A 20,427-nucleotide genomic window follows, 5' to 3' on the forward strand; every position below is an offset into this window, starting at 1 on the left:
ACGAATTAGAGAGCAGGGCCTGGCACTGAATATCTGTCGACAAGCCCAGGCCTTCAGTGCCTGCGGTACGGGGGAAGGTAAAGCTACGTGTAGCCTGGGTCTGCTAGGCACCACCCCTCGCGGCGGCCTTTGCCGTCGAAACCCGGGGACTGGGAACCTGGAGCTTGCACTCAGCTGCTTCTATTTGGAGACGTGACCCGGCAGCAAACTGCCCCACCATCGCTCTCTATCCATCCGACTTCGTTGCATAACTTCGAGCTTGGACGGGCGCTGGCCTTCCTGAACCCTCTATTCACTTCCATCTTCATTTTGTGCCTCTTTTTGCTAGTTGCAGAAATCGCCCGAACCAAATCGCGTGAGGACCCTCCGGGCGTCCTCTCGCCCTCAAGGCTGCCATCATGAGGTTCAACATAGAGTGAGGTGTTCCCTACTGCTCTCCATTGCGAGATACACCACTGACTCTGCCGACAGCGACCTGCCCGTGCTTTTCCCATATCCGAAAATCTATCCAGGTATGCGCCTGCCTCTTCTCTTGGTTGAAATCAGTAGTCGCAGGCTGGCATCGAGCTTACCGATAACAACAGAGCAATATGCCTACATGTGCGACCTCAAACGTACGCTAGACTCCCATCCTATCCTGTCCCTGCTTTATCGGCTCCAGTGCTGACTGTACATACTACCTCTTCAGGGACCCTCGATGCGGGTGGCCACTGTGTGTTGGAGATGCCCTCGGGTACTGGGAAGACCATCTCGCTGCTGTCGTTGATCGTCGCTTACCAGCAGTACTACCCGGAGAAGCGGAAACTTGTCTACTGCTCCCGTACCATGTCCGAGATCGAGAAGGCCTTGGCCGAGCTGAAGGCCCTCATGAAATACCGCACCGACCAGCTCGGCTACGAGGAGGAGTTCAGGGGCCTGGGCTTGACCAGCCGAAAGAACCTCTGTCTCCACCCCTCCGTCAAGCGGGAGAAGAGCGGAAACGTTGTCGACGCCCGTTGCCGGAGCCTGACGGCTGGTTTTGTGAAGGAGAAGAAGGAGCGTGGCGAGGATGTCGAACTCTGCGTCTACCATGACGTATGTCCTTGTCCTTCTTGCTGTCTCTATACTGCCGTTTTTGCTGATGTGCATAGAATCTTGACCTTCTCGAGGCTCACAACCTCATACCAAACGGCGTCTGGACCTTTGATGGTCTCTTGCGCTATGGCGAGCAGCACCAACAATGTCCTTACTTCACAGCGCGTCGCATGGTGAGAGCTCTCACTCCCCACTCGTTCGCTGTTATCTTCACACCTTCCAGAGATGCTGACGGAACTGTAGATGCAATTCTGCAACGTGATCATCTACTCATATCACTATCTGCTCGACCCCAAAATCGCGGAGCGCGTCTCCAAGGACTTGTCCAAAGACTGCATTGTCGTCTTTGACGAGGCTCATAACATCGACAACGTCTGCATCGAGTCGCTAAGCACTGACATCACTGAGGATTCGCTAAGGAAGGCTACGCGTGGCGCTCAAAATCTCGAGACAAAGATCAACCACATGAGAGAGACTGATCAGCGGGCGCTTGAGAACGAGTACCAGAAGCTGGTGGACGGTCTCAGAGAGGCAGATGAGGCTCGCCAAGAGGATGCTCTCATGGCAAACCCTGGTGAGTACTGAGAACTCGTTCACGTTCTCTTGCGGGTCTGCTGACGTTGTGCACAGTATTGCCTGAGGACTTGTTGAAGGAGGCAGTACCCGGCAACATACGTAGGGCGGAGCATTTCGTGGCCTTTTTAAAGAGGTTCATTGAGTATCTAAAGGTTCGAGCTTTGCCCAAGATATCCTCCAAGGCCGCTCTCACTGACAACTGCGGCTTTCCAGACGCGTATGAAGGTCCGACAGGTCATCTCCGAGACGCCGCCCTCGTTCCTCGCCCACCTGAAGGAGTTTACCTTCATCGAAAAGAAACCGCTCAGATTCTGTGCCGAACGCCTCACGTCCCTCGTCAGAACACTCGAGCTCACCAACATCGAGGACTATCAGCCCTTACAGGAGGTAGCTACCTTTGCTACACTTGTTGCCACCTACGAGAAGGGGTTTCTTCTTATTTTGGAGCCGTATGAGTCCGACACGGCCGAGGTACCTAACCCTGTCCTCCACTTCACCTGCCTAGACGCAGCCATTGCCATCAAACCCGTATTTGATCGATTCAGCTCTGTTATCATCACCTCCGGTACCATATCGCCCCTCGAGATGTACCCAAAGATGCTGGGCTTCACCACGGTGGTCCAAGAGTCATACAGCATGACGCTGGCTCGGCGGTCTTTTTTGCCAATGATAGTGACAAGGGGCAGCGACCAGGCTGCCATTTCTACCAGCTTCCAGGTGCGCAACGAGCCGAGTGTGGTGCGCAACTATGGCAATCTCTTAACGGAGTTTGCCAAGACCACACCGGATGGCCTCGTTGTCTTCTTCCCGTCCTACCTGTACATGGAATCCATTATCAGTATGTGGCAGGGTATGGGCATCTTGAACGAGGTCTGGAAGTACAAACTCATACTCGTCGAGACTCCGGACGCCCAGGAGACCTCACTCGCACTAGAAACATACCGCACTGCATGCTGCAACGGTCGCGGTGCCGTCTTGTTGTGTGTCGCTCGAGGGAAGGTATCAGAGGGCATCGACTTCGATCACCAGTACGGCCGAACAGTGCTGTGCATGGGCGTCCCCTTCCAGTACACGGAATCCCGTATTCTCAAGGCTCGCCTGGAATTCCTGAGGGAGACCTACCGCATCCGAGAGAACGACTTCCTGTCCTTCGACGCCATGCGTCACGCGGCGCAGTGTCTCGGACGAGTGTTGAGGGGCAAAGACGATTACGGCATCATGGTGCTGGCAGACAGGCGATTCCAGAAGAAGCGAGGGCAGCTCCCAAAATGGATCAACCAGGCTCTGTTGGACTCTGACAGCAACCTCAGCACAGATATGGCAGTCAGCAGTGCCAGGCGTTTTTTAAGAAGCATGGCACAGCCTTTCAGGGCCAAGGACCAGGAGGGAATAAGTACCTGGAGCGAATCTGACCTCAAGAAGCACCAGGAGCAGCTCGACGAGCAGCAGATACAAGAACTAAGGGATGCACAAGTCAACGGAGCTGGTACCTTCAACCAGCAGGCAGCAGGAGAGGGGTTTGATTACTTCGGGGATGATGATCTGGATGACGGTTTGATGGAGATTGATGGCTTGTAAATTAGGTCTCATGTGGTGATTGACGCTGGTACTGCTACCGATCACCCTTTTGGCTCGTTATGCTCAAGGATCTAGAATCCTTGCCTTCTCGGCCAACTCCTCTGCTAGTCTGAGCAAGTAGAATTGCTTGCAAGAATCAGGAACTTTGCCAAAGGCATTCACTATCCGGTTAAGATCTTGTCGTCCTCTGTCATACGCGCCAAGGTCCCTATTACCATAGACATCGCGCCCTACTGCATAGTTGCCGGGATCAAGACTGCGAAAGAACACGTTGACGGCGATAGAGGGGCTGGCAGTCGGCTCAGCGGTGTGCAACCACTGTGATATATTTTTAGTGTTGAGGATCTTGTAGAGGAAGCATGCTGGTACAGATGCGACTCTTGGGGGGGGGGGGGCAATCAAGATACAATTAAAGATGACTGGGATAGCCCGGAATGAAATACAGAGGGGGATTTTTCTCAAAGGGAATTACTTACAAGGGGCGGAATGTATAAGATGTCACCCGGGTTCAGATCCGCTTCCATTGGATGGGTAGATGCCAAAGCGGATGACTCGAGAGAGGAAAAAACGTCGATGCTGGAACTCGAAGCTCCAGGTGCGAAGGACAGGTGAGTGATGTCCGAAGGCGGAAACAAGACCATCCGCTTCGACCCACTGATTTGACAGTACACATTGGCTTGCACATCTGGTATTCAGGCGTCATGAGCAACTGACGAAGAGAAGCAAAGAGGTGGTGGTAGGCTGGTCTCCAAAGACGTACCGTAGTGAAGCCACATATTGACCGGCCCGGAAATCCGGAGTATTGAGCTGTGCAAATTGTCTTTGCATGCGCGCAGCGGATCGGGCAAGATGAAGTCAGAAGTCAGCATTGGGAAATCCCGCTCGAGACTTGCTGCCTGATCAGCTGGGGCGTCCGCGGATAGAGCACGCAAGTAGAGCTGTCTACCGCTCTCCACCTCCTTTGCAAACTCGCCAAAGTCCATGGTCGTATACCGAAAGTTCTTGGCGTTGAAGTCCATGTTCTTTGACTGGGACTCGTGGACGACCACCTAGGTAGGTATTTTGAAACATCCTCATCAGCTATGTGCTCATTCTCATTTGTCCCAGTTGAGCTTATGCCTGCCTACCTTGCGACGTTCCCCTATGCAATGCGTCAGGTAACGCAAACTCCATGTAGCAAGACACGGCCCGAGATTGAGTCTCTCTAGGATAACAGGAAGACCGTCCGCGATGAGTTTCTCGAAGGCCTCTTCTGATTCCACAGAGACGCGCCGGATGCGTTGCACCTCTGCGATCTGATCAGGGCTGACCTGAGGCTTCTGCACGTCTCCTGGCGGCGATTGGACAATCTCGCCACTCTGTACGAACTGCCACTTTAAGTCCTCTAGACTTAGGCCATCCGATCTCGCTCCAGGCAGGCTGAGTGTATATATGCTCTTTGTCCCTGGGAAGAAACGTTAGGATGGCTTGACAAGTAGTCGGGAAGAGGGGGCGCATACAGAAAGTTCCCATGGAAAAACAAGTGGCTGCTCCGCCCAATATAACGATTTCTCGTTCTCCTGTGAGTACTGCACTTGATCCGATGAGCAGAGGACGGGGGTTCCCCGAGGCTGTGATATTCAGCCCCGTGGCTGCCCGTATCTCCGTCTCAGAAGTAGTGAAGACAGTTATGTCACCCACGCGACTGATTATGCCATCACTACCGACACCGCCGATGAGTATCATTCTATCAGCATCCTGTACGTACGAAGCTCCAAACCTGGACAGGAGGTCGAACGTGTCAGCGCCACGTATTGCGGCAGGAGTGAAGGTAATGATCGGAGCCTGAGAATGCCCGTCAGTACCATTGTGACGAAGATGCGTGGACAGGGTACACCCACCTGGTCATTGTCAAATGTGAGGTTCCACGCCAGTGTCTGTCTGACAATCGTGCCACTGCTTGAGAGGCCGCCAGCCACGAAGCCATAAAATACTGGACGGATCCCTGATTTCCGACCGCAGCAGGCGAGCGTCGCGCCAAATCTTAGGTCTGGGCGAGTCGAGCCTCCAACCAGGCAACTGAGCCAGCCCCTTTCGGGGTGATATACAGTGATCAGATCCGAAAGCCCTGTCGCCCCTGATCTTCCACCAAAGACGAGGGCCAAGGAAGAGCTGGCTAGCCTACAAGCGGAATGCCTGTAGAGAGGGACAGCAAGATTGTGTGTGCGTTCCCATCTCTGGGAGTCTTGCTTGAAAAGCCAGCAATCGCTCATCGCTTTCGCAGGCGACGATCGACCACCGGTGAGCAGAACTCCGTGTTGCCCTATATCGGTCAAGGTAAAGCACATGCGACTCGATGGCCCCCCGTGAGCCTGCACATGTTGGCCACGGAGGCGGCCTTGGCGAGTGTAAATGTCGTACGACGGGAGGCGGGTGGAGCTCCCCAGTCCTAAACAGTTAAAAATCGACTCGTGTCCAAGAGCATCGACTGTGAGCATGGCCTTTCCAAATCGGCGAAGACCATGTTGACCAGGAAGTTTACTGTAATGCGTCTCGACCGCCATCGATGAAATGGACGACCTAGGATTGTTGGGAGGGGTTGTCGAGAGTCCACCGCCGTAATTCTTAGCATGGAGAAGAACATAGTGACTCCCGAATAGAACAAACTCCTGGAATGGCTTTTCGTCAGCATATACAGACAGTATTACTGTTTGAGGAGGTTGACAAAGGGGTCCCACCAGAAACTCCAGTTGAAAGACGTACTTCCCATTCGTCGAATGGCTCAATATGATCCAGCTCTCGGCGGTGATCTGGTGTCAAGAAGGTCTCATCGCTCCAGGCAGACCATAAGGACTGGGCGTTTATCGAGGACCAACCCTTGTTCCTGAAGCGGGCGCACTGTTGGGGGATCGTGGGATAGGTGGTCACCGACTTGATTGGCGTTGACAGCTTGTCGAAATGGCCCGTCATAGTGCTGGCGAAAGGGTGATCAGGGCCGTCTGGCAGGATTTGCTCGAGCAGACAAAATTCGGCTGGATAGGTGGTCAGCATTGATGTGGGCATAGAATGCTCTCGACTGTTGAGCCTTTTGATGTCAGTTCTACAGGGGCAAAGGGCGAGAGCAAAATACCTTGGCCAAGACTGCCGGCCCATTGTATGACCGAGTCAGCAGCATCCGTTTCCATGTAAGTTATCGAGACCTCGGCAACAAACATGAAGAGGCAGTCTCGTACATTAAGCAGAGAGCCTAAGGTGGCCTCGAGTGTGGCTGTCTGGCGGAGATCACAGCCCACCTGATAGTACCGATCGCTGCGCAAGAACACATGTGGATCAGCGTCTGCGGCATCGACGTGTGATAGATGAGACATCAACTCAGGCGTGTTGAGCACAACCTGACGTTTCCTCTGGATGAGGTGTGGGAAGTCGATATCGACAAAGACTGCTCCGGAGCTGGTGCAATCTTCCGGATAACGAGTCCAACACTGCCAGGGGATGACATCGCTAGAGGAGAACAAATCAGCTGTTGTCCAGCAGAAGACAGCACTGGCGTGAGCGGGTGGAAGGAGAGGACGAGGACTGCGTACCTGCCACAGCCAAGATTCACGATAACTTTGGTCTTGGGAGAGGGCTGTTTCAAAAAGTTGCGCAGAGTGACGTCGATGACATGAAGCCTGAGGTGATAGCCCCTGTTGATCAGAGGTGCTCTCCGCTGGAATTTGTTGACGAAGAAGCGGAAGAAATGTGGTTCGTTGGGGTAGTAGAGGCGCTCGACACTCCTCTTCGAGACGATGCTGCTGTTGTTGGTGGCCATGACCAGCAAATCATCACCCTTTGCGGCGCCCAGGGTAGGGGCTTGACTGGTGCCATGATCTTGCCGTTTTTGTGAGCCCATGGCCTAGTCCTTGAGAGCAAGGAGGGGGGAGAAATAGCATGAGCTGAGTAAGGCCAACACGAAAGGAAAAAGAAAACGGCTCTGAAGCCGTGGGGATGCCTCCTCCAGTGGGAAGTGTGAGGAGAAGATTTTGCAGCGCCAATCCAGCAAAAGAATTTTATACAGCAATGACCAGCAGAAGAAGGGTCGAGGTGAGATGGTATCTGGGCATATGCATGATAAGTAGAACCAATCTATTCAAGTCAACAAATACATTCTTGACCACTGTCATTTCACGGTGAAGGTTTTACTCTTCAGAGCAGTCTTGGGACATGAGAAGAAGAGTTGAATGTGCTCTACGGACGGCCTGAGGACAGGATGACCCTGGCCAATTTGGTGTAGCGGGATCTCTTACAGAGCCCTTTGGGCCTCCGAGTTGGTCTCTTTAGCATCTCTTTTGTTTGAATGAGACACAAAACGCTACTGTGATGCATTCTGTTCCTTTGTATCCAACTTGAGGCCTCGTATTTCCCCCCCTTCGAAATACCCTCTCTCTCTCTCTCTCCTAAACTTGAGAAAACTACCACAGTATGTTGTTGTGCTGTGCTCTGAACTCGATATGCTATGTATGTGCTTAAAGGGGTTAGTAGACAGGGGGCCAAGGGTACAGGGGATCTTGACAGGGCATGCTAGTATCGTACAGTGGTAGTGACCTGTTGTAGTACATAGCACATGGTACCTTTAGTAGCTTGAACCTTGGCCCACAAGGGAGCTAGCCGGACGACAGAGGGGGCACGGGAACGGAAGCTTCTCGATTTATCGTCCGTCACGCCGCTTTTGAGCCCCTCAACTGGCCCAGCATTGACGTCCTCTTCTTTTTACCTCTCGTATGACCCTTGGCTGCTGACTGTCCTGGTTGCACGTGTCTAGCACTCATACCTTCAACCTGCCCAGTCATCGTCGACAAGTCGCTGGACTCGAAAACTCACCGTCCCCATCGTTCTGGTTTCGCCCTGCGTTGAGCCGCCTCCTGACGACCTTCTTTGCTGGCGTGGAGGCATGCCTCGGCGCCTCGAGATTTGCCAATTCTACTAGTCCATCTGATCTGTGTATACCATCAAGTGTGCTTTTATCGATTGGCTGCTAGCCCGCAGCGTTCTCCGGCGAAATGGCTGCGGCCAACCTCAACTTCATCACCTTCAACCAAGATCACAGCTGTCTCGCAGTCGGCATGTCTACTACCCTGATGTGGCACCTAGCCACCTGCTCTCCTGGATGTGCCTGTTCTCCTGCTAACTCCTGCCTCTCTCCTCGACAGGCACCTCGAGAGGTTTTCGCATCTACCATACCGATCCCTTTTCTAAGATCTTCAGCAGCGACGATGGCAACGTTTCGATCATCGAGATGCTATTCTCCACCTCCCTCGTCGCCCTCGTCCTATCCCCACGCCATCTCATAATACAGAATACAAAGGTCCGTCAGCCCTTTACCTCCTTTTCAGTATACCGTGCTTGCTTGCTGGCTGGCTGACTGTCCTGAGCAGAGGGCGTCCGTAATATGCGAACTCACTTTCCGTTCCGCCGTCCTTGCCGTCCGTCTGAACCGCCGCCGCCTAGCTGTTGTTCTTGAGGAGGAAATCTACCTCTACGATATTGCCAACATGACCCTGCTCTATGTCATCACTACTTCTCCGAACCCGTCTGCGATATGCGCGCTGTCACCATCTTCCGAGAACTGCTATATTGCCTACCCACTACCTAAGCCCAGGGAGGATACGGGCGAGAGACGACCGCAGCACGCCCCTCCCCTCTCGACCTACGTCCCACCAACGTCTGGAGATGTTCTCATTTTCGACGCCGTGACTCTCAAGGCCGTTAACGTCATCGAGGCACATCGCTCTCCGCTTTCCTGCATCGCCCTGAACAGCGAAGGCACGCTTCTGGCGACCGCTTCCGAGACGGGTACCATCGTCCGCGTCTTCTCTGTGCCGCGAGGCCAGAAGCTGTATCAGTTCCGCCGCGGCACCTACCCGTCAACCATCTACAGCATGTCTTTCAATCTCAGCTCCACGCTTTTGTGCGTCTCCTCGACTTCAGACACCGTCCATATATTCCGGCTTTCCGGAACGGCGGCAGTGGACCGAAACGCTGTGGCTGCTGGGGCAGGGCCGGGGGCGATGGATCACTCCTCGTCACCGCGTGCGAATCGTTGGTCCCGGTCACGGTCACGATCACAGAGCTATGACAGCGGCAACGATGATTCGCCCGGCAGCGTGACGGGTTCCCCGCGTAGCGACGCCGCCGAGATAGCAGGAATTTCGGCGAATAACGGGTCCGGTGGGCCTACTTCTTCTGCAAATCGGAGACAGAGCGGTTCTTTCAGCAGCATGTTGCGGAGGTCCTCGCAGCTGATGGGAAGAAGTGTGGCTGGCGTTGTTGGGTCGTATCTCCCGCAGACAGTGACAGAGATGTGGGAACCCCTGCGTGACTTCGCCTTCATCAAAATACCAAAGGTGTCATCGGCGTCTCCAACTAACAAGGGCGCCCCTCCACCGGGTCCCTCTACTCTCATCTACCCCAATGGGCCCATGCGAAGTGTTGTCGCCATGAGCAGTAGCAGCCCCCAGGTTATGGTTGTGACAAGTGACGGGGGTTTCTACGTTTTCAATATCGATATGGAGCACGGCGGTGAAGGCTACCTTGTCCGTCAGTTCTCGTAAGTTGTCCTGCTCATCTGCTTTTCGATTACGCTTGAGCATTATGGCTGACCCCGTTGACGAGCATCAGTGTTCTTGAGGGTGATGACAAACTTGACGCCTCTTTCAATCCCTAGATGGCGGGTCTTTGGCCTTTCTGGCTTGCTGCGATTTGAATATGGAAAACGCGAGGGGTATCCGCAACCCCGAATTTGCATCGGATGCTCATTTCCAGAGATTTGACTTTTCAGGACCGGCGCTCAGGGGTTCAGGCCATGTCATTTCCAGCCAATTCTGTTTTCCCCAGGGCCTAGAGGGCTTTTTGAGTTCCTGAAACTCTTTCCATCAATCATATTATCAACTTGGAAGATGATGTCCAAGTCTGTCTATGTAGCATATAGAGTGCTCTCCGAAGAGTGCTCTCGAACCCGTCAATGATACCCTACCCCCTTTGGCTGTGCTATTTGTCTCGTCACTACGGTCTCTTGTTGACCTACGGTGGATGAATGGTATGGAACTTCTAATAAGGATCCTGCACATGCGGACGGCGATTTGCCTGGAGACAAAGCGCAAGCAGCTTAAGCCATGCATGAGGTGGCACTCTGAAGAAAGTCCACCAAGGTAACGAAAAGCCCGCATAGCGGGCATGACAAATCCTAATTGATTGTGTGCGTCGCCATATCGGCCCAAAAAATGTTGTAATCAGAATACATAGCTCCATCATGAAGGGATGCTCCGTATTTTGAGACCATCCGACTCCCCTCAGAAGGGTCCCCAGCAAATATGGTCTGCCATCCATCCATCCGTCCATCAATCATGATTCCCAAAGCATGTGGCCGTTTCGTAAATCGTAAAGAAGTCGTTTCTGTAACCTAGCCCACCACATGGGGCTGTTTTCTCTCCTGAGCAAGGGCCGGCCATGCCACGGCAACTGGGTATCATCTTGCATAGGGCCGATTCATCAGGGCGATTTCCCTCGCGATCTCAGCCCACTCCAGCTCTCGTTTGACCACGGGTAATCCAGCCGCACCCGCCTCAGCAGATTTTCTGCACCTCAGGGTCTCCTCCCACTTCAGCAGCTCGTATGCAAAGCGCAGATGTGGTTGGATGATGACGTTCAGCCTTCGCGCGCGAACAAAACAATAGGCACGGGGAAAGGAGAGGTCCAGGGCTCGCATGACCTCGGCAATACATATGGTTGCACTGCGAGAAACACCCACGCGGCAATGCACAAGTGTCGCAGTGCCGTTTTTCCGACCCCGATCTGTTCAAAGTAACACGTTAGCCAATCGTGCCTCAGCGGTACTAGAGCCGAGCGTAGACTGTATTGTGTGCCTGCGGGCTAAGAGAAACCGGTGGTGAAGCCGAACAAAGGACCAGCCCGCTATGCCATAGCATGCGCCCAGAGATCCTTCCAGTAGAAGAGATTTGTGGTCTTGAGTGGAGTGGCTTACCTATAAACTCGAGACACCGCTCGAATTGGTCCGTCAAAGGATCTATACCATTATCTTGGACATCTTGAATGGCACACACGTTCTCAGGCCCCCAACGCTCCAGCTCTCCATCGCGCCACATGGCCGACTCTCCCACGCTAAGGAGCTGCCCTATCCCCAGAGCACTCAAGAGCTCGGGGTTGTTGGCGTGAGTGAGATTGCCCAAGTACAAATAGGGTAGAATCCGGCTCGGGAACGACCCATCAAGACCCGGTAGCCAGTCGGGTTCGTCGGCAGCCAGTGCGTCTATCTCCGAGGGGGTTTTGGCCACGAGAGCGGGCGAGTTCGATAGTAGACGAGGAGCAATGGAAGTCAAAAGAGAGACGTCGGCTGGATATGCAAAAAAGTTGCGCCCGAGGGTAGTATGTAGATTCAGCCAGGCGTCCGGAATAGAGCGGCCAGAGCTGAAGCTGTAATAAGCAATCCCTAACATGGTGGACTCGGTGTACCCATCACCGCAGTGGATGAGAATCTTGTGGGGTCGGCATCTAGGTGACGATTGGTGTGCCTGGTTTACCATTACGGCGTCACCATCCTCATCGTTCTCGCTGTCGGAGGGTGACGGACAGGTGCCGTGTGCGAGGTGGTATATCCACCTGCACGTCTCGACAATGCCGTCGGCCTCCGCATGTGACCACGAGGAAGGAAGGATACTTCCAGACGAGGGGAAGTCAAGGCAGGCTTGCGTCCCGTCCACCCTGCCTTCGGCAATGTCTCGTAAGGTGGCAGGGCAGAGACGACCCAGGTCACTGCACTCAATCGACAGGTCAAAGGCATCCAACCCATCCTCGTCCGAGCCGCGATCGAGTGTGGGACCCATCCAGACATTGTGGGCAATCTCAGACGGCTTCGTCATGATAAACATCTCCCTGCGCTCCTGATGGACAAAGTCGAGGACATGGCCTGTCAAGAGCCCGTCAGAGTCGACAGCCACGAGATGGGGATATTTCTCTTCAAATTCACGAAAGGAACTTGTACACAGGAAAGTATTGTATGTCGGTATAGGGTGGCCCTGGACATCATGCCTGTCTCGCCACCTCTGCTGGGCCGCGGCGATATCCCTCGCCATCTTGCGCGACGCGTGCACGTCGTCCCCATAGACAACAACGTCCGAAGTCATGGCGGATTTCGCGGCCTGGATCTGAAAATTCCTGACCGAGAAGCCATCCCTCGGGTCGACATCTTGGAACTCGGGGACGGAGGAGCAGTGCATAAATTCATGGGGAGAGATGGCCCCCTTCAGCCGGGAGACGCTCAAGTCGCCGTCTGTCTTGACCAGAGCAATGCCGCGCAGGCAGCAGGGTGTCTTCCTCGCGCTCCGGTTCCGGGCAGCAAAGAACGACTGCTGCAGGTGATTGAGAGGGTGCAGGCCGTGCAGCCATGGGAAGACCTGAGCGGGCGCCGGGAGGGGTTGGCGGGAGAGGTGGTCCAGAGCCTCGGCGATCTGCGCAGCAGATATCTCGTAGACGGCGGCGGATACTGAGCTGACACGGTTGAAGTTTGTTGGGGGATAGAGGAGAGACTGCTGCAGACCCTGTTCTCGTCTCCCCGGGGATGGAGGAGGAGTGGCAGGATCCTGTTGCGGGACAGGCCCGGGAGGACAGATTGGTATATGTTTGTTAGGGACTGCGGGTGGGCACGGCTCAGGCTGGTCCTCGAGAGTGTCGATGCCCAGGGCGGAGGAGAGACTGGCGATGGAGGATGAGGGTCGGTGGGGAGGGAGAGGTCTAGGGAGGGCGATAGTAGCCATATGATTGAGCGAGGTCGAGGCGGCGTGAGGGGATTTAAGGCGAGAACTCCAATGCACCCTTTTCTCCCTGGCTCTCTCTTTCTCTCTCTCTCTCTCTATACACCTCTCTCTACACCTCTCTCTGTATAGATGTCCGTGCTACTCTCTACCACTAGAGTTGTCCGACCACAGACGAGGCTGCCTCAGCCGTACAGGACGAGCAGGTGACAGGGAGCGACGGGCCGAGATGGATCATCTGGTCCGAGAAAGTGGTGAATTGGCTGGTCTGCAGGAGGTAACCAAGACACAGCGGGAGCTCGTGGAGGGATCGCGTAGCTATCAGGGCAAATGGTAACCTGAAAGTATCTCGAGATAAGCCAAGTGAGGAGTAGGAGTCGAGACAGACGCCGGGTTGTCAAGCGACAGGAGCTGTAGAGATTACAGCACAGCCTGAGAGATGCGGAGAAACTGAGCAACAACGAAGTCGAGTGTACCAGAGGACGGCTAGGACAGAACAAAGACCAGTCAGAGCCAGAGGCGGGAACGAAGGAGGAGAGGAGAGGGAGGGATGGAGGTATGAAGATTCCCTTGCGTGGTGCCACTGCAGCACGAGGAGGGGGGGGGGGTTGTGCAAGAGTAAGAGACAAGGAGACGACAGGGAGGAGGGAGGGTTCAGAGGCAAGGTTCCCCAGCGCATTGGATGGTGGTCTAGTGCGGGTGAGCGAGGATCTGCAAATGGCCCAGGGAGGGCGGGAAGGAGGGAGAGGCGATTGGAGAGCTATCCCGTTATCAGTCTACCACTACTGCTATAGCACTATAATGCTGCACACCACTACTACTTAACTATGTATGTTTAGTGGTATGGTTCTGGTGCTGGTGCTGGTGCTGGTGCTGGTGCTGGCTAAAATACTACCACCATCAGCAGAAGCCCCCGTAGTAGTGGCGGTTGCGCATTAATGGGGGGTCGGAAGGACGAGAGGGGGGAAGTCGTACGAAGGAGGTTGGTCGCATGCAGCAAAAGGCAAGCTCGTAACATTAGCACATACCATCCATAGTGGCACCTAGCACCTAGCACATGCACGTACTACTGTAGACTGGTAGATCCACTGCAACCGTGATCCATTCCTGTCACATACATGGAACATACAGGAGCGCCACATGCCGGGACCCTCCCCCCCTCCACCAGCCGTGCTCTACATGCCTTTCCCTCGAATACATTTTGTGATAGAAAAAGAGGTCGTCAAACACGACGAGTAACCTTGACGAACATCCAGAGCAAGTACTAATCAGGATCGCGTAGGCAATGAGGATGAGGACGAGAAAGGTTTGCTCATAAAGGTGCGACCCCAGGTGAGTTCCAGACCTCATCATGTCTAGGAGGGTTGCTGAGACATTCTTTTTCCCCAATCCTCTGGTGTGTGATTGGACTGACGTGCCACGCCCGATGCAGATAAGAGTGCGCCGATGCACATAGAACTCGGGTGCAAAGATCGCAGTAGCCCTCCAAGCCTCCCAAGCCCCTACAAACTCTCGCCTCCCCACCCCCAAGCCAACATATTCTAGCCTAACTGCTGCCAAGGAGGGGCAACCAACCCCTTGGGTACGTACGCTACGGTAGCAGCGAGGCAACGGGACCTTTTTTCGCGCCTTACCCTGCCGGTTTTGCTCCGTTCTCTTTTGTGTGCACACCTGCTACCATAGAGGCATTGATTCAATACTTCCTAGAATTGGAAATATCCTCACTCGCCAATTTCCGACGCTGTGCATTGTCTTTAGGAAGAACACCAACGACGAAAAGAGAAACCCCAAAGAAAAGACATGGCTTGTGAGATATGCTCGACGTCGTCATCGCATGCCCAGGACCCAGATCCATCCGGCCCACATGAGCTCCCCTCGTCCCACTGCACCGTGGTGGTTCGTGCATGCAGTACGTACTAAAGTAGACACTAGATTCGAGGCCAAGTCAGGTAGTGCCCGCTGTGTTAGCGTTCAATTTACCATGGTGCAGCCCCCGTCAGAAGGAGGGGCTTGTGGTTCCACCTGCCATCACGGGTTGAACTGTAGGCACTGCACGGCTAGCACGGGTCCAACCCCCCCCCCAACTCAACAGCTGGGAGACAGTGGAGCGGGCCACCTGTCAGGGCGACCCCAGACCCTGTCCAAGCACTGAGATGGCCCCGCCGTGCGCCCGGGCCGCTATACCCCACCTGGGGCACTCCCTGTGTCGCCCTCAGGAGCACCACAGACAGAAACAACATGATGACAGTCCCCACTGCATTTTATACAACAGACTTCTGAGCACATAATGCTCTCTATTTGCCATTTCAATTTGACTTCTGGTATAGCAATCAACCCCCCCCGGGCCTCCAGCTCTCAGTCGTCTTCAATCCCCATACCGACCAGAACAACAGTAGCTAGGTCCATAAAGACAACGGCTGCCCAGATCAGATATGCCACAGTAGTTGTTGCCAAATTGTTGCTCATGCTCACCAGGCCAGTGCCCTCGTCGCTCGGCACGCTCATGTACCTGGCTGTGCTGGTATAGTATACCAGAGGAAACGTCACAAAGATCAGCCCAATCGCCAGTATGTAATTGCAGGCAACCAGTGCCTGTGACAAGCCGTCCTGGCCCACGGAGACAGCCACCACCAGGGCTGGGACTACACGGCCAACGCTTAGCAGGTAAGTCCGTTTATGCATGCGAAATTTGACTCACTAATCGCCACGCACCGTGTCGTCAACCTTCTGACAAAAGGTGACACGCGGATTTGAAGTGCACCCTCCATCACCACCTGCCCTGCCATCGTCGCCACGATTCCCGCACTCACACCTGAAAACACTGCCGATTATCTCATCAGCTTCACTGTCTTTGGCAGCTGTTATGGCTGTGGAGCTGTGTGAATTGTCTGTATGTATGTGAGAGAGAAAGAGAGTTGGGGGGGGGGGATATTTGGATTGTCGCAAGAGGCGTCAGAAGCCACGATTCTATGGGAGACGAAGCAAAAAAAAGAAAAAGAGAAAGAAGAGGGGGGGGGGGCTAAGCTCGCAGCACGCCTTCTCAGCGAGGTACTTACGAAGAGACACGGCGAAAAGCGTACCAGCCGCCGGTGCGATCACGGACGAGAAGAGGTCATGCAACGAATAAATATCATCGGAAAGGTCGTCACTTCCTGGACCGTAAAATGCTGCCCCCGAGATAATGACCAGGGCGGAGTTTGTAAACACTGCCACAGTCCCTAAGGTGATGCAGAGTTCCGCGACTGAGTACGACAAACACGACCGGATCGCTTGGAGTGACGGTCGGTACAGGCTTTCCGAGCTTACGCTCGGGCTGATGAGGTTGTGCTTCTCGTCGAAATTGTACAGCCTGGACCGCGAGAGTGCCGTCCCGAGGTAGATGGTATGGGGCATCAACGCTGGGACGGACATGTTGTTAGTGACGATATACGGTAGGGGCTCCCCAAGAGGGTTGCTGAAGCACAGGGCCCAGACGTACTACCACCAAGGAGTGCACAAGACTCGTACAGCCCTTCGCCAACGAAGATGTCGCGTGACGGCAGAAACCCTTTAAATACAGGACCCGCAGGGGCCGAGATCCTGGCAAGGAGGAGGCAGATGGTGAAAAACACTGCGGCGACCAACATTCCAATGAAGACCTCAAAGAGTCGGATCCGCCTCAGTTCCCCGTTGGGCTTGTAGAAGAGGAGGATGAGCAGTGTCTCGACCACCGATATGCAACAGGCAGCCGAGAGAGGTAGCTTCGGGATCAAGATGTTCAGAGAAATTGCGGTTCCTATGACCTGCCCCAGGTCGGTGCAGATGATACAGGCCTCTGCGATTGCGTATATGGATAGATCGAGCCACCGAGGAAGATGACGATGATTTAGCTGTGCGAGATCCAAGCCTGTGACTGTCCCTAGCTTGACACAGAGAGCCTGCGGTACCACTCGTCAGTTCAGCAACCCTTTTCCTTCCCCCCCTGGGGCGATTAGAGAGCCTGGGCGTACCTGGAGGTAAATGGCTATCAGGTTCGAGACGAGAACCATAAACAGTAATTTATACTGAAACGAACCGCCAGATGAGATGGCTGTCTGATAGTTGTCCGGATCTATATATGCGACAGATATGATGGCACCTGGACCGAGGAACGCGCAGAACCTGCGAATACGCGCCAATATAGAGGAGCCATCCTGGTGGGAGGACTGAGACTGCTGAAGAGAACTGCTTGACGTAGGAAGACGGGAGCTCATCCGGATGGTCAGCTGTTTCCAACGGTTCTTGAGGCTGGTGTCCGGAACAGGCGACCTTGAAATCACAACGGCAGTGCCCAACTGCTTGTCTATCTCGCCCCGTTCATAAGCATCCTGACTCGGAACGATGTCTGGCATAATTCAAGAAGACATCAAAACCGATGCTTGGTCCCTTCCCAACAAACCACAGTCAGCACCTATTATTTCGAGGTGACTACAGTGAAGGACAGAGAGGGACAGACGCCTGCCGCCTTCTGAAGGCCGTCTGTCATCTGCTTATGAGAGAAGAAGAATACCAGGGGAGTGCTGCCATTTCGCACCTACAGTATCACACCTTGCATAAGCTTCTGCAGGGCGCTAACCTATCACCCCCAGGGCCGGCGATGCAGGCCGTGAATCACATTCCGAATCAAGACAACCGAGCGCAGCAGCTTGTATTGACAAGAGTTTGACCGAGCGAACCGCTAGATAGCTGTAACGCTGGGGGGGGGGGGAGGGTAAGACAGGAAGACAAGATAAAGTTAGATAGATTTCCAGCTGCAAGGTGAGGCAGAAGCGTGGGCTGAACCAGCTGTCACCTGCCACTCACTGGCTGGGCCCTTCGTATTCCCATGCAGCATGACAATAGTCCTATCGACTTGCATGGGCACTGCATGAACCACCAGAAAACGACGATAACCCATGACCGCACCCGTGAGCTGTAAGATCGGGTACAATTATCAAGATACAGACTCACAACTTCGACAACATCGCCGACTTTGCCCGGCCGTACGTCGTCGAGCGATCTGAATTGACCGTACAGCCGCATTCATTGCGAAGGACATGACTGCATACAACTTTCCTCGACTGCATCAACAGCGTCTTCAGCGCACCCTCATCTTCGCCTGAAGTCTGCGAGGCTCAGTGCTTCTTGATCCTGCTCGCGACGCATCAATCGGGGGTTACTAAGAGGGTTCTGAATCATCCGCGCCGTTTCGGCACCCTCCGAAAGCACTGGGAACTCCCAGACAAAGGAGCTGAGAAACAATGGCGGAAACCGAGGACGGCCTGATTTTCAGCCTCGCAGCTTTCGTATGCGGTCTCTTCATACTAGACCGGGGAGCCGACAAGTTTGTTGACAGCAGTGCCGTCGTTGCCAAGAGGCTGGGTGTGTCGCCGACCGTGGTCGGCCTTCTCACCTGCGGCACCGAGTGGGAAGAGCTGGTCGTGATCCTGATCGCTATAGGACAACACCAGAGTCCTCTCGCGATGGGGAACCTGGTAGGCAGTAACATTGCCAACATCCTGGGCTCGTTTTCGCTGGGCCTGTTCTTTGCTGGAGAGGACATGAGGTTCGACCAGAGCTCCAAGATCTACACTGCCATCTCGCTCGGTTTGACATCGGCATTTCTACTCATGTCCTACACGCTGCCGTCAGGGCTAAGATGGCTTGGCGGCATTGTCTTGATGGTGGCGTTCGCCATCTATCTCGCGTCGGTGACTTGGCTTATTTACAGAGGAGCACTCGTGGCTCCTGAAGACGTCTCAGATTATTCGGGCTCCGAGTCGGACTCAGGTTCTGAATCAGATTCAGAGTTGGAAAACGATTCGAAGATAGTTCGGGACGCAGGGAACAAGGTGGGCGACGACTGCGAGGCAATCGAACCTGCTTCAGGTTCTTCCTCTTCCGGGTCATTGCTAAGAGGGCCGCGGTCCACAACGGCAGACGTGAGGCGCATGAAGAGGTTTAGGTTGAGCAAGGGCCGGCCCAGACCCAGACCATTGCGGAAGTATGTGCTGGAGGTCCTACTCGGACTGGTATTGATGCTAATTTCGGGCTATGTCATCGCGAGGTCAGCCAGAACCATGGGAGACCGCCTTGGGCTATCCAGTTCGGTGACAGGCGCGACGATTGTGTCGCTGGCCACCACCATCCCTGACAAGATCGTCGCCTTGAAATCGGGATTAAGACATCAGCCTGGGATACTGGTGGCCAACACCGTTGGATCGAACATCTTCTTGACGCTGTGTGGAGGGGGCGTCCTATTCATCTGGGCTGGTGGTGACGCAGGAGGAGGAGGGCAAATAAGCCTGACGGAAGCCATGGTGATGTGGGCCTCGGCGGGCTTATTGCTGGTGGTCGTGCTGGTTGGCGGCAGGCGATGGACGGGTCTACTACTATTTGCTGGCTACCTGGGGTTTCTGGGCGTCGAGCTCGTGAACGGTCGTCGGCAGGATGATGACTGAATTACGAAGCACATGTCGTGTGTGGGTGTGTATAGAGATGCCAGCGCCCCTCTGTGGTAGTTGTACCCTAGGGTTCATCAATGCTGCCTGGCAGTTTGGGGCCATCCCTGTGGCTGCGGGTGGAACCCCAGAGCACCACGTCATATCTAACTACCAGTAAATATTGCTCTAGCACGCAAAGAGACAAGCAGCCCCTCCACCAGCAGCACGTCGCCCTGTGCATCATAAGCCTTGCCATAGTCACGATGTCCTCGTGTCCTTGCGACTTACACCACCTGTGATGTCCGATTTCCCCCAGTGTCGGACGCTGTGACCACACCAGCAACTATGATACTCCCCATAGGCACGGACTGAGACGGACGGAGTCTGTGGTTTGCCTTTGCTGTGAGTCTCTGTTGCACAAAGACTCAGTTTCAACGCCTCCTCTAAAGCCTGGCAAGGGTGACCAAGCGAGGGCTGCAGCATACAGAGAGTCTGCCTACACATCGACTCCGTCCTGACTTACTCCTGGATCGATAGCTATGGAGCCCTCCCATACCTACAGCGCGGCGTGCCGTCTTGCGCCTGTAGTCGAGCCTGACCCCGATGATGCTCTCCTCGACGGCATCCCTCCGATTCGCGCCCAGTTCTTCTACCACAGTCTGATCCCTCTAGACGACCCCCTCTCGACGGCGACCATCCCAACGTCCTCCGACAAGCCCCACTCCTCCAAGGCCGCCCTTCGCCCCTTCTCTCATGCCGACAATAACGCTCTGGAGAGGGCATGGCTCGGTCTAGCCTCCACAGATCACCGGAGCTCCCATCAAGCTGCTCTGGCCAACAGAGCACTCGAGCCAGCTCTCGCTGCGATCAATCACCAGAAGCTTTTGCGAATCGTAAACAGTCTTGTTCGCAGGCACAAGGAGAAACATGGCCAGGAGAGCCAGTCCAGACTTCCTCTGGAGGCACCTCTGGAC

The 20,427-nt window shown here is 54.5% G+C and overlaps 6 protein-coding genes across 6 annotated transcripts; 3 read left to right on the plus strand and 3 right to left on the minus strand.

Moving 5' to 3' along the window:
• Positions 1-398: 398 nt before the first annotated feature.
• M406DRAFT_351229 (DNA repair helicase RAD3) lies at positions 399-3,396 on the plus strand (the record flags this gene model as incomplete). Its single annotated transcript, XM_040922606.1, has 8 exons — positions 399-415; positions 448-512; positions 585-614; positions 689-1,074; positions 1,131-1,247; positions 1,318-1,648; positions 1,705-1,802; positions 1,864-3,396. The coding sequence occupies 8 exons, from the start codon at positions 399-401 to the stop codon at positions 3,226-3,228; spliced, it is 2,409 nt and encodes an 802-aa protein (XP_040776887.1). The 3' UTR covers positions 3,229-3,396.
• Positions 3,322-7,030, minus strand: M406DRAFT_11295 (uncharacterized protein; the record flags this gene model as incomplete). The annotated part of the gene is made up of 9 exons (XM_040915367.1): positions 3,322-3,546; positions 3,705-3,913; positions 3,989-4,277; positions 4,356-4,672; positions 4,728-5,052; positions 5,109-5,876; positions 5,971-6,239; positions 6,338-6,689; positions 6,863-7,030. Coding segments are annotated over 9 exons (2,922 nt in total), but the record flags the coding sequence as incomplete, so codon positions are not given.
• Positions 7,031-7,923: 893 nt separating this feature from the next.
• M406DRAFT_88734 (uncharacterized protein) lies at positions 7,924-9,910 on the plus strand (the record flags this gene model as incomplete). Its single annotated transcript, XM_040926129.1, has 4 exons — positions 7,924-8,307; positions 8,397-8,551; positions 8,622-9,793; positions 9,859-9,910. The coding sequence occupies exons 1-4, from the start codon at positions 8,247-8,249 to the stop codon at positions 9,908-9,910; spliced, it is 1,440 nt and encodes a 479-aa protein (XP_040776889.1). The 5' UTR covers positions 7,924-8,246.
• Positions 9,911-10,396: 486 nt separating this feature from the next.
• M406DRAFT_276668 (uncharacterized protein) lies at positions 10,397-13,535 on the minus strand. The gene is made up of 2 exons (XM_040918293.1): positions 11,228-13,535; positions 10,397-11,037 (listed from the first exon to the last, which is right to left on the minus strand). Exons 1-2 carry the CDS (start codon positions 13,014-13,016, stop codon positions 10,712-10,714), a joined length of 2,115 nt encoding a protein of 704 aa, XP_040776890.1. The 5' UTR covers positions 13,017-13,535; the 3' UTR covers positions 10,397-10,711.
• A 1,833-nt stretch (positions 13,536-15,368) lies between these two features.
• Positions 15,369-17,383, minus strand: M406DRAFT_346092 (natural resistance-associated macrophage protein; the record flags this gene model as incomplete). Its single annotated transcript, XM_040922144.1, has 6 exons — positions 15,369-15,655; positions 15,712-15,834; positions 16,070-16,411; positions 16,492-16,930; positions 17,003-17,206; positions 17,312-17,383. The coding sequence occupies 6 exons, from the start codon at positions 17,381-17,383 to the stop codon at positions 15,369-15,371; spliced, it is 1,467 nt and encodes a 488-aa protein (XP_040776891.1).
• A 644-nt stretch (positions 17,384-18,027) lies between these two features.
• On the plus strand, positions 18,028-19,648 carry M406DRAFT_290230 (uncharacterized protein). Its single transcript, XM_040918893.1, has one exon. The coding sequence runs from the start codon at positions 18,272-18,274 to the stop codon at positions 19,469-19,471; it is 1,200 nt and encodes a 399-aa protein (XP_040776892.1). The 5' UTR covers positions 18,028-18,271; the 3' UTR covers positions 19,472-19,648.
• The last annotated feature ends 779 nt before the right edge of the window (positions 19,649-20,427 follow it).

The sequence above is a fragment of the Cryphonectria parasitica genome, assembly GCF_011745365.1.
Source record: "Cryphonectria parasitica EP155 unplaced genomic scaffold M406scaffold_4, whole genome shotgun sequence".
Lineage (NCBI taxonomy): Eukaryota > Fungi > Ascomycota > Sordariomycetes > Diaporthales > Cryphonectriaceae > Cryphonectria > Cryphonectria parasitica.